Here is a 13,480-nt window from a genome sequence, read left to right on the forward strand (position 1 = left end):
ACTCTCGCCTGAGACGCACTGTGAAGCGCCAGCGGGGCGAGGCGGTGGTTTCTCCCCGGCTCCGTGCGCCGCGCTGCCGCCGGCTTGTCTCACATGACTCGGTCCAGCTCCAGCAGCAGCGGCCGTCTTCCACCTGCGGTATCCTCCCTCCGAGGCGGCTCGTTCTTATTATTATCCCCCATTGTTCAGGTCGACATGGTCGCACAAACACCCGTTGGAGGAGTAGTGGGGGAGAAGAAGAGGAATATTTTTAAATAGCAAGAATTATCGACTGGCAACTCTGTGCTCGTCAGACCTGCAGCTGCTGGTACTGTATGGAGAGAGAGGCGGGGGGGTCTCATCTCCATGTACAGTAGCCGAACTGAAGACACACAACAACAGCGGGGGGTCTCATGGGGAAACACAACTAACACTTGTCTTTATTAAATGTTGTTTCGGGTTTTCCCACGAGAATGCACGCCTGGTTGCGTCTATTATGGAGAGAGAGGAGGGGGGTCTCATCTCCATGTACAGTAGTCAGTGGCGGCCGCCACTGGGGGGCGCTAGGGCGCCGCCCCCCCTCAGGCCCTGCCCTGGTTATATGAGAACAAGAACAATTATCTTTTTGTTTTTTGTTTTATAGCCCTATAAATAATATAAACATGTTTAAAATGAATAATATTTACTCATTTTAAGTATGTTTGTGTTTCCAATGCACAATATAACGTTACTATATAAAATAAAAAATACTCGTTTTCAGGAACAGGAAGTGACTTTTTTTTATTTTTTTATTTTTTTGTATTTCTCGGCCCGGGCTAGACGCGATAGCGCTCTGAGTGCGCGTCACTGTTCGATCGCTGTATCCGTCACAGCCAATCAGTGCGTAACGCGTTGTGCGTTGAAATATGACTATTATGTTGGAATCCGGGCGCGATTTGAAGCGGTCTAGTCAATCGTTTAGAATTTCCGTCTAGAATTTCCATAGCCGCATTTCGCGGAGACGCTCTCTGATTGGCCGACGCGGCGATGCCAGTTTTTTCCTTAGCCACAGTTTGCAACATGTTCGAAGCTGTGTGTTGTGAACTTGTGATTCAGTCTGGAGTCTGGACAGTGGGCAGTGAGTGGAATGGATATACATCGACAACAGTCTGGGGGACAGTCAGTGGACATACACTTTATTAAGCCCTCCGGCTGGACCACGTTTCAATTAAACAAAGTGAGTTAATTCTCTCTCTCTCTCTCTCTCTTAGCCAACTCAGCTAACTTTAGCTGCTGTTAGCCACTCAGCTAATGCTTAACTAACGCTCTCTCTCTCTCTCTCTCTCTCTCTCTCTCTCTCTCTCTCTCTCTCTCTCTCTCTCTCTCTCTCTCTCTCTCTCTCTCTCTCTCTTCTGTTATGCTGCACCCGCCGTGGTCTCTCTCTCTCTCTCTCTCTCTCTCTCGCTCTCGCTCTCTCTCTCTCTCTCTCTCTCTCTCTCTCGCTCTCTCTCTCGCTCTCTCTCTCTCTCTCTCTCTCTCTCTAATTTCGCCGCGTGTGGGGCATAACCACTCAGACAATGAATGGTAACTTGTTTAAAATGACGAGATATACAAATGTGTTTATTATTGAATGGATCTGACATCATCTGAGAGAGAGAGAGAGAGAGAGAGAGAGAGAGAGCGAGAGAGAGAGAGAGAGAGAGAGAGAGAGAGAGAGAGAGAGAGAGAGAGAGAGAGCTGTGCGTGTTTGTGTTGGGCTATTGGAAACGTGGTTGCATTTGACTGACTGTGATCATATATTGATCGATGGCAATGGTGATAATATTCGCCAATGCGTGCCTTGTACATGTTTGCAAAATGTTTGGTATAGCGCCCCTAGTGGAGAAGAATCCACGAGCCGCTACTGACAGTAGTCGAACGGAAGACACACAACAACAGACAGACAGACAGCTCAGTGATTGAAACCTACGTGTTTGTGCGACCATGTCACAATGGGGGATAATAATAAGAACGAGCCGCCTCGGAGGGAGGATACCGCAGGCGGAAGACGGCCGCTGCTGCTGGAGCTGGACCGAGTCATGTGAGACAAGCCGGCGGCAGTGCGGCGCACGGAGCCGGGGAGAGACCCACCTAAATGACATGGATGCCCGTCAGTCACACACACACGACCCACCTAAATGACACGGATGCCCGTCAGTCACACACACACACACACACACACACACACACACACACACACACACACACACACACACACACACACACACACACACACACACACATACACACACACACACACACACACACACACACAGATACACACACACACACACACACACACACCCTCCCCGCAGAGATCAGATTGGCTAGATAAAAGACCCTGGCCAATTCAAACTCATCGTGGTAAATGATGGGTCAGGTTAAACCTTTTTGGAATGATTAGAGTGGTTCATTTAAAAGTTGAATGATTTGATTGTGTAGCTAATACCCCCTAATGTAATTTGTCAATGTATGATTCAGGTGGCATAGTTACACAACACAGAATATGTTTACATGCGGACGGCAAACTGGATTGAACTGAAAAGCGGTTAAATGTTTCCATCTGATTAACTGTATTGTACGAGAAAATCACCATCATTTGCAAATGTTTTTTTCACAATCTAATGTAATTATTATTATTATTATTATATATATATATATATATATATATATATATATATTTTTTTACAGTCGATTATTAATTTCAATAGGGCAGGGTTTGAGATAGGTCTAATAATGTTGTGTGTGTCACTGTTAGCTGGGGGTGTGTTTATGATCGTGGATTATAGGAGAGGACAGCAGGAGACACACACCACTGAGGATTAACGGGGCTACCGTGGACAGGGTGAGCAGCTTTAAGTACCTGGGGGTCCACATCTCAGAGGATCTGACATGGTCAACACACATAGACACAGTAGTAAAGAAGGCGAAGCAGCGCCTCTACCACCTGAGACAGTTAAGGAAGTTCAGAGTATCGGGGAAGATACTCCAGTCCTTCTACTCAGGAGCTGTAGAGAGCATCTTGACCGGAAACATCACTGCCTGGTATGGAAACAGCACGGCACAGGACAAGAAGGCCCTACAGAGAGTGGTGCGCTCAGCCGAGCGTACCATGGGTATTGCACTACCTCCCCTGCAGGTTCTATACAACAAGAGGTGCAAATCCAGAGCCTGCAGAATAATGAAAGACCCCCACCACCCCAATAACAGCCTGTTCCAGCTGCTGAGGTCAGGCAGACGCCTGCGAACCCCAGCTACTAGGACAGAGAGGCTTAGGCTCAGCTTCTTCCCCCAGGCCATCAGAGCCTTGAACAATTAACATTGAGTGCCACAGAACACTGAACTATCCACACACAAGCACACATGAGCACACACACGACACGCACGCTCTGCACTAGCAGCCACTTTAACACTTTAACATGAGCGGGCACACACTCATGCCGCATTCACCCACACTTATTGCCAAAAGGAAAGGCCACTTTAAATTAGTATAGCAACAGTAACAGTGTATTGCACTACCAAAGCTACCTAGCATGTCCTATATGCTCTGTAAATAACTATGTACAGATACCGAGATGTCACACCATGTTACCTGTTACCTGTTATTGCACAATGTTGTTTTTATTGGATTCTATTATATGTTGTACCACTGTATTGCACATCGTTGCGGGCAAGACCACCCGCATTTCATTGTATACTTGTATGCCGTGACAAATAAAACTCTTGACTTGACTTGACTTGACTTGACTTTCCGCCCGGGAGAGATAGGGGGTGGCACCGGAAGTTAGTTTGTTGTCGTGGAATACACGTGTAAAAGCAGCTGTGTGTGATGACGAGTGAGGTATTCACTGTATGTAACCGATATCAATGGAATTAAACAACCCCAAAGAAGCATAAACCCCTCCTCATTCTTCCTAACAATTAGTATGACAGAACGATACAGTACATACAGACAGAGACTCGTTCCATTTTAGTAAAATAGTTAACTCACCGTCACCAATTCTGAGCCTTGGTTTGTGCTCGCCTGGACAGAAAACCCCACCCGCCTGGTTTGGAGGCTCTTAAAACCCTTACCAAACCTTGACTTCAAAACCGAGATACGTACCGTACCGTGGTTTTGGTGTACCATTACAACCCTAATATGTGGTAAAGGCTGCAACAAAGGCAATTCTTAAAGGGGATTAGGGGACATATTGTGGAAGATATGTCTTCTCCTTTGGCTACTCCTTGCAGTTTGGCCAAGGTATGATGTCTTCAGATCAATCAGCCTAAACAAGCTCTTCGTAATTACTCATCCCTCGATTATGTCACAATGGGACACATTAGTTGTGTTTTTTGGAGCAAGGAACCATGCTTACCTAATGTACTGCTCGGTTTGTAAATGTTTTTTTTTCTACTCTTGGGTGTGGGGTAGCCAGGCAGGCGTGGTGCTACACCCATAAACACACTGTGATCGACACAGGGGAAGAAAGAGGAAAATAAATCATTCAAATGAGATTTAGACTAGTTTCTTTAATACATAATTCAAATGAGATTTAGACTAGTTTCTTTAATACATAATTCAAATGAGATTTAGACTTGTTTCTTTAATACATAATACAATGAGATTTAGACTAGTTTCTTTAATACATAATTAAAGTTAGATTTAGACTTGTTTCTTTAATAAATAATTAAAATTGGATTTAGTTTCTAAATCAACAACTGAACAAACACGTCCCACAGATTCAAGGAAGTCGTATAAAGAAAATTGGTGAAAAGATATACAATGTGTAATTTTCGTGTGCACAATCAACGAGTGGAGGACGAGTATGAATGACACGGAGCACAAAGCACAGAGCCTTGCTCTTGACACGGCTGCTGCATCCTCACTCCATCACCCAGAGGACTCATTTAGAAAAGCCTGACCTGCAGTTAATGCAGGGTGAGTGGAGGGCGGCCAACCATCTACACTAGCTCACACTGTCTCGTGTCCGGGGCACGGTGGGGCAGGGACTTTACCAGGCACAGTTTAGCGCGCAGGGTTATAAACATAGCGGGTGAATGCTGTGTGTAAGATAAGATAAAGACAAGATGAGACAAGATATTACTTTATTGATCCCCTTGGGGAAATTTGGGCGTCATAGCAGCATGGGGTACAGGTATGGGCAGGGTAATAGTAGAAAGACGTAAATATAGGCAATATAATTAACTCTGAATATACAAATATGAGAAAAGTAAACAGTATACACAAGGTACCCTAACTGGCATGATATACTGTACGTCATACGTTGTAGTCTGTGCAGCATTTGGTGGTTAAGAGTCAACACACACTTAATGGTCAGACATTCCTAATAGTTCAGTTCTTCAGCCATCAGTTCTGTAGCCGTCAGTTCTGTAGCCGTCAGTTCTGCAGCCGTCAGTTCTGTACCCGTCAGTTCTGTAGCCGTCAGTTCTGTAGCCATCAGTTCTAGGGATGGGTACCGTTCACATTTGAACCGATACGGTACCGGTACCTGTGAATCGATACCGGTACCCAACGGTACCCTTTTTCGGTACTTTAGTCTCTAAAAATGTAATCTACCTACCTCTGTCATGAAAAAAAATCCAAACTTCAAATAACTACACTTTCGACCGTTTTCGGCTTGCCATTGCCCCGACTGCTTTGTTGTTGAATCAAGTCAAATCCTAGGTAAGCGTATTGTAGAGGAGCCAAAGCTATATATTTAGGTTATTGTATTATATGAATGTTTATATGTTTATTTTTATAACCTTACATTGAAACGGCATTAGGAATATTGATTGGATTTAGATAAAGTCAGTGAACCGTATTATTTGTCATAATAGAACCTTCTAGAACATTCGTGATAACATTCTAGAACATTTGTGATATCACAGTATGATGTCATAATGGAACATTCTAGAGCATTCGTGATGTCACAGTATGATGTCATAATCAAACATTCTAGAACATTTGTGATGTCACAGTATGATGTCATAATGGAACATTCTAGAGCATTCGTGATGTCACAGTATGATGTCATAATCAAACATTCTAGAATATTTGTTTATCTATATATAGAGAGGAGATGATGTTTGTATTGTGATTGTATGACAAGAGGAGCAGAGAAGAAGGAGACAGAGACGATAGAAATGTGTTTTGAAGATGATGAGAAGAAGAAGAAGAAGAAGAGTGTAAACTTTCTCAAGGGTGGGCGAAGCAAGAATTGTGGAGGGCAGTAATACGCCACGATGCGTCTACACTGCCGGAAATTCAAATAAGAAGAAGAAGAAGAAGAAGATCTCATTGTGCATCTTGAAACAGTGCTGAGCAGTACTGAACAGATAGACTAAACAACATAGATTGAAGCCTGCATTTCTAGAATTTCTTTTGCTGTGGAAAGAGCCGGCAAGTTGATTTACGGCTTTCAGGTGAGGAGGAATTTTCATGTGTCGAGTCGGTGGTGATTTAGGAGACTGGGAAAATACAGTTTTCTTACCTTGTAGTAGTAGTAGTGACGTGAATATTTAGGAAAATTGCTTTACGTGTGTGTGAACGTGCGTGTGAACGTTGACATGAAAAGAAAAAAGGTTAAAAAAAAAAAAAAAAAAGTGCAAAAAAAAAAAAAAAAAAAAATTTTTTACTGTATCTCACGTGAATCGATACTCGGTAGTAACCACGTGTTTCGGTAAGTACCTTTAAAAGTACCGAATTCGGTACCCATCCCTAATCAGTTCTGCAGCCGTCAGTTCTACAGCCGTCAGTTCTGTAGCCGTCAGTCTGTAGCCGGCAGTTCTGTAGCCGTCAGTTCTGCAGCCGTCAGTTCTGTAGCCGTCAGTTCTGCAGCCGTCAGTTCTGTAGCCGTCAGTTCTGCAGCCGTCAGTTCTGTAGCCGTCAGTTCTGTAGCCGTCAGTCTGTAGCCGTCAGTTCTGCAGCCGTCAGTTCTGCAGCCGTCAGTTCTGCAGCCGTCAGTTCTGTAGCCGTCAGTTCTGTAGCCGTCAGTTCTGCAGCCGTCAGTTCTGTAGCCGTCAGTTCTGTAGCCGTCAGTTCTGTAGCCGTCAGTTCTGCAGCCGTCAGTTCTGTAGCCGTCAGTTCTGTAGCCGTCAGTTTTGTAGCCGTCAGTTCTGTAGCCGTCAGTTCTGCAGCCATCAGTTCGGCAGCCGTCAGTTCTGTAGCCGTCAGTTCTGTAGCCGTCAGTTCTGTAGCTGTCAGTCTGTAGCCGTCAGTTTTGTAGCCGTCAGTTCTGTAGCCGTCAGTTCTGCAGCCGTCAGTTCTGCAGCCGTCAGTTCTGTAGCCATCAGTTCTGTAGCCGTTGTAATGTCAGTACCTTGGTCAAGAGAACAACTCCAGTTGTAATGTCAGTACCTTGGTCAAGAGAACAACTCCAGTTGTAATGTCAGTACCTTGGTCAAGAGAACAACTCCAATTGTAATGTCAGTACCTTGGTCAAGAGAACAACTCCAGTTGTAATGTCAGTACCTTGGTCAAGAGACCAACTCCAGTTGTAATGTCAGTACCTTGGTCAAGAGACCAACTCCAGTTGTAATGCCAGTACCTTGGTCAAGAGAACAACTCCAGTTGTAATGCCAGTACCTTGGTCAAGAGACCAACTCCAGTTGTAATGTCAGTACCTTGGTCAAGAGAACAACTCCAGTTGTAATGTCAGTACCTTGGTCAAGAGAACAACTCCAGTTGTAATGTCAGTACCTTGGTCAAGAGACCAACTCCAGTTGTAATGTCAGTACCTTGGTCAAGAGACCAACTACAGTTGTAATGCCAGCACCTTGGTCAAGAGAACAACTCCAGTTGTAATGCCAGTATCTTGGTCAAGAGACCAACTCCAGTTGTAATGTCAGTACCTTGGTCAAGAGAACAACTCCAGTTGTAATGTCAGTACCTTGGTCAAGAGAACAACTCCAGTTGTAATGTCAGTACCTTGGTCAAGAGACCAACTCCAGTTGTAATGTCAGTACCTTGGTCAAGAGAACAACTCCAGTTGTAATGTCAGTACCTTGGTCAAGAGAACAACTCCAGTTGTAATGCCAGTACCTTGGTCAAGAGACCAACTCCAGTTGTAATGTCAGTACCTTGGTCAAGAGAACAACTCCAGTTGTAATGCCAGTACCTTGGTCAAGAGACCAACTCCAGTTGTAATGCCAGTACCTTGGTCAAGGACAAAGGCATGGAACCTAGCATGCATGTCTTTTTAGTGTGGGAGGAAACCCAAAGCAAATACGGGGAGAACGTACAAACTCCACACAGAAAGGCCCCCTGCTGGGGTCTGAACCCAGGACCTTCTAGCTGCGAGGCAACAGTACTAACCACTTTTGAGCCATGTTGAGCCAAAACCATGATATGTGTAGGGCTGACCTTTGAAGCTTTTTATGGCAATCGAAACTTCGGGGCCGAGATTCGATTTTAATTCAAAGCTTGGGGAATTTCTTTTAATAAAATAAAAATTATTATATTCTTATTTTATTTTATATACAAAAAAATGACTTGTACAGCACTTTGGTCAACTTTGTTGTTTTTAAATGTGCTCTATAAATAAAGTGGATTGGATTAATTAATTAAATGAATAATGAGTCGAATGCGCTCCCTGGGCGGCTGCTCTCCGTTACACAGCCAACAACATTACATTACATAATTATGTTGCAACCTTCGTTCGTTGCATTGGAGGCGCAAGATTTTGCAGGTGGGAGGGGGGATAAATAAATAAAATTTTAATAAAAAAGAAATTGATTAAAAAAAGAAAAAAAAGTTTTTTATATTAACATTTTATTTTCCCATTCGAAACCCGTGCCCATCGAACGACGCTTCGAAGTATTTAAGACAGCCCTAGATATGTCGATACATTTAATGGCAGATTTATGTTAAATATTTAAAATGTGTGTGTGTGCAGGCATCCGACTGCCCATCATGAACGGGCCGATGCACCCACGCCCCCTGGTGGCCCTGCTGGACGGGTGGGACTGCACGGTGGAGATGCCCATCCTCAAGGACGTGGCCACCGTGGCTTTCTGCGACGCCCAGTCCACCCAGGAGATCCATGAGAAGGTACACACACACACACACACACACACACACACACACACACACACACACACACACACACACACACACACACACACACATACACACACACACACACACACGTAGGTACTTGGCGTGACCCCGAGTCAGTCGCCATGGGTTTTGCTCAGCAACGAATGTGCACATTTATAGTTATTATGTTTGTTTTTACTACTTTTTTTATCGAAGCATCACTGGCGGGGACGTCATACGACCACCGCCAGTCACTTATTGACCTAAACTCCGGACTCAAAGGGGAGTTTAGAGACACTTTATCATGCCAAGAATGGCCAAAGGAGATCAGGCGGGACAAAGACAACGCGGGAGACAAAGATGGACGCAAGACAAAGAAGAAACACAGGGGGAAGAGGAGCGGGATCAGATTAAGATTAAGGAAATCTGTTTACCGTCCGGCTATTCCATCTATCTTCCTAGCGAATGCCCGTTCGCTAGAGAGTAAGATGGATGATTTACGTGCGCGGGTCCGATTCCAGCGAGAGATGAGGGAATGCAATATCCTGTGCTTCACCGAGACCTGGCTGAAACCAGTGACTCCCGATCACAGCATCTCTCCCTCCGACTCCTTCACCATCTTCAGAGCGGATCGTACAGAAGCCTCCGGGAAGAGCATCGGCGGGGGGCTATGCCTTATGACCAACAACGGCTGGACTAGCCCCGGGGAAGTGAAGATACTCTCCCGTTCATGCTCTCCCGACATGGAACACCTCACGATCCAATGTCGTCCGTTCTATCTTCCGCGCGAATTCACTGCAGTGATCATGACTGCAGTGTACATCCATCCCCAGGCGAACGTCGGCAGGGCGCTAGGGGAACTACATGACCATCTGAACGCGCACCAGATCAAGCATCCGGACGCAGCCATGATCGTAGCCGGGGACTTCAATCAGGCAAATCTGAAGAAAGTCATGCCGTCTTTCTTCCAGCACATCGTCTGCTCCACAAGGGGAGGAAATACACTCGACCACTGCTACACCCCGTTCAGAGCCGGATACAAGGCTGTACCGGCTCCACCATTAGCGGGAGCAACAAACACGTCGGATCATGCCGCCATCTTTTTGGTCCCAGCGTATAAACAGAGATCACGTGACGCCGTCGTGTCACGTGAGGTAAAAAAATGGGACGACCAATCAGAGGCCACGTTTCAGGACGCACTAGATGACGCCGACTGGGGAATGTTCAGGAGGAGTAACAGTGACGTCAGCGATTTCACAGACGCTGTAGTGTCATTCATAACAACACTGGCTGATAGTATCGTCTCCACAAAGAAGGCGAGGGTGTTCCCAAACCAGAAACCATGGGTGGACAGTACCATCAGAGCAGCCCTGAACTCTCGCACCACTGCTTATAACCGGGGCAGAGAGTCAGGAAACATGGAAGAGTACAAGACAACAGTCTACACTCTGCGCAAGGCTGTCAAACTTGCTAAGAGGACGTATGCCGACAAGATGGAGGCACAAATGGCACAGAATGACACAAGAGGCTTATGGCAGGGACTGAGGGCTATAACTGACTACAAAGTCAGCGCCCCCTCAATGGGGAGCGACGACGCCTCCCTTGCGGACCAGCTCAACACCTTCTATGCGCGGTTTGGTGCAAACAGTGGCATTGCTAGCCCAACGGCTAGTGACGTCACTGGTGCGCCGGCTGTTGTGGAGGGGGGGGGGGCATCCGCGGGGGGGGGGGACGCTCTCTCATTGACGGTACACAGTGTGAGAAGAGCATTTATGCAGGTGAACACCAGGAAGGCTGCTGGCCCAGATGGTATAACAGGACGCATACTTAAGTCCTGTGCCAACCAGCTTGCCCCGGTGTTCACCGCCATATTTAATCAATCCCTGGCGGAGTCGGTGGTCCCTGCCTGCTTCAAGATGTCTACCATCATCCCTGTACCGAAGAAACCCTCCCCAACATGTCCAAATGACTACAGACCGGTGGCACTCACCTCTGTGGTCATGAAATATTTTGAGAGGCTGGTCAAGGACCACATTTGTGCCTCCCTCCCCAGTGATATGGACCCTATGCAATTTGCATACAGGACAAACAGGTCCACTGACGACGCGGTCTCCCAGGTACTGCACAGCACCCTCTCCCACCTTGACCGTCAGAAGGGGGGCTATGTGAGACTGTTGTTCATTGACTACAGCTCAGCGTTCAACACCATAGTCCCCACCAGACTGGTGGACAAGCTGATCGAGCTGGGTCTGAGCTCCGCCCTGAGCGCCTGGGTACTGGACTTTCTGAGTGAAAGACCCCAGGCGGTCAGGGTGGGGGGTCAGACCTCCAACACCATCACCCTGAGCATCGGGTCCCCCCAGGGCTGTGTTCTAAGCCCCCTGCTGTACTCACTCTACACACACGACTGTGTGGCCAAGTTCAGCTCCAACTCCATAGTGAAGTTCGCAGACGACATGGTGGTGGTGGGGCTGATCTCGGACAACGACGAGAAGGCCTACCGGGAGGAGGTTGAGGTACTGGAACGCTGGTGCCAGGACAACAGCCTGCTCCTGAACATTGGTAAAACCAAGGAGCTGATCGTGGATTATAGGAGAGGACAGCAGGAGACACACACACCACTAATGATTAACGGGGCTACCGTGGACAGGGTGAGCAGCTTTAAGTATCTGGGGGTCCACATCTCAGAGGATCTGACATGGTCAACACACATAGACACAGTAGTAAAGAAGGCGAAACAGCGCCTCTACCACCTGAGACAGTTAAGGAAGTTCAGAGTATCGGGGAAGATACTCCAGTCCTTCTACTCAGGAGCTGTAGAGAGCATCTTGACTGGAAACATCACTGCCTGGTATGGAAACAGCACGGCACAAGACAAGAAGGCCCTTCAGAGAGTGGTGCGCTCAGCCGAGCGTACCACGGGTATTGCACTACCTCCCCTGCAGGTTCTATACAACAAGAGGTGCAAATCCAGAGCCTGCAGGATAATGAAAGACCCTCACCACCCCAATAACAGCCTGTTTCAGCTGCTGAGGTCAGGCAGACGCCTGCGAACCCCAGCTACTAGGACAGAGAGGCTTAGGCTCAGCTTCTTCCCCCAGGCCATCAGAGTCCTGAACAATGAACATTGAGTACCACTGTAACACTTTAGCATGAGCGGGCACACTTATTGGCACACTTATTGCCAAAAGGAAAGGCCACTTTAATTTAGTATTAGCAACAGTAACAGTGTATTGCACTACTATTACTACTACTGTTAACTGTTACCCGTTATTGCACAAATTTATTGTTACCTGCTACCTGTTATTGCACAATTTTATTGCAAAACATTTTTGTATTGGATTCTATTATATGTTGTACCAATTGCACATCGTTGTGGGCAAGACCACCCGCATTTCATTGTATATCCGTATGCCGTGACAAATAAAACTCTTGACTTGACTTGACAGTCCACCCAGGAGATCCACGAGAAGGTACACACACACACACACACACACACACACACACACACACACACACACACACACACACACACACACACACACACACACACACACACACACACACACACACAGGAGATCCATGAGAAGGTACACACACACACACACCAGTGTTTCCCACAGGATTTTCAGAGACTATGGGGGGGGGGGGGGGGGTGAACCTCCGACCCTCTAGGAGTCTAGGGCATGCCCCCCCGGAACTTTTTTTTTTTGGTACATTTTAAAGTTAAATGCATCAATCTGGTGCACTTTGAGAGCAAAATAAAGAGGCTAGATCTATGATGAACTTTGTGCTCAAAACACAAAATCGACTAGACTAGTGCTTCACAATCCTCTCCTCAAAGCACCCCAGCCGTTCAATGTATTTGTTAAATTCCACCCCCAGCACACCTGATTCAACTTAACTAGCCCTTTATTAGTTGAATCAAGGTGTGCTGGTGGTGGCATTTAACAAATACATGGAACGGCTGGGGTGTCTCGAGGAGAGGTTTGGGAACCACTGGACTAGAGCATACATTTGAGCCATCAATGAAATTAAGCAAAAGTGGTTACCTGTGCTGAACTGGTTTATTTTTTAGAAAATAAAAAAATATAGTGGATTACTATTATGACTACTACCACTGCCAATACTACTGATACATCCCTATTGGCAAACTTTATATTAACATGTGCAATGTTCAATGAAATAGAAAAATAAATAATAAAATTTGTTGATTAATCCCACTGGTCACAATGGTGACCGTAAAAATGTTACTGAATGATGTAGCACTGTATTTACAGCTAAATTGAAATAATAAACAAATAAAGGGTCTCAATTAAATATGTGGTAGTAAAAATAACCTGTGGGAGGATTTCAACAAGATAAATGCGACAACAATGCAAAATATTTCACTATAATATTTCAAAGCAAAAAAAAAAAATTATATATATATATATATATATATATATATATATATATATA

The 13,480-nt window shown here is 45.8% G+C and overlaps 1 protein-coding gene across 1 annotated transcript in view; it reads left to right on the forward strand.

Annotated features, from left to right (window-relative positions):
- The window catches only part of LOC311224633 (C-terminal-binding protein 1-like), a gene marked incomplete at both ends in the record, with an annotated part of 59,693 nt that overhangs the window by 2,990 nt on the left and 43,223 nt on the right, over nucleotides 1-13,480 (forward strand). Inside the window, one exon of the mRNA XM_084309699.1 lies at nucleotides 8,877-9,031. Coding sequence (XP_084165825.1) covers nucleotides 8,877-9,031 — 155 coding nt within the window. The remainder of the gene's footprint in view (nucleotides 1-8,876; nucleotides 9,032-13,480) is intronic.

This window comes from Notolepis coatsorum, assembly GCF_963971535.1.
Source record: "Notolepis coatsorum genome assembly, chromosome: 1".
NCBI classification, from domain to species: domain Eukaryota; kingdom Metazoa; phylum Chordata; class Actinopteri; order Aulopiformes; family Paralepididae; genus Notolepis; species Notolepis coatsorum.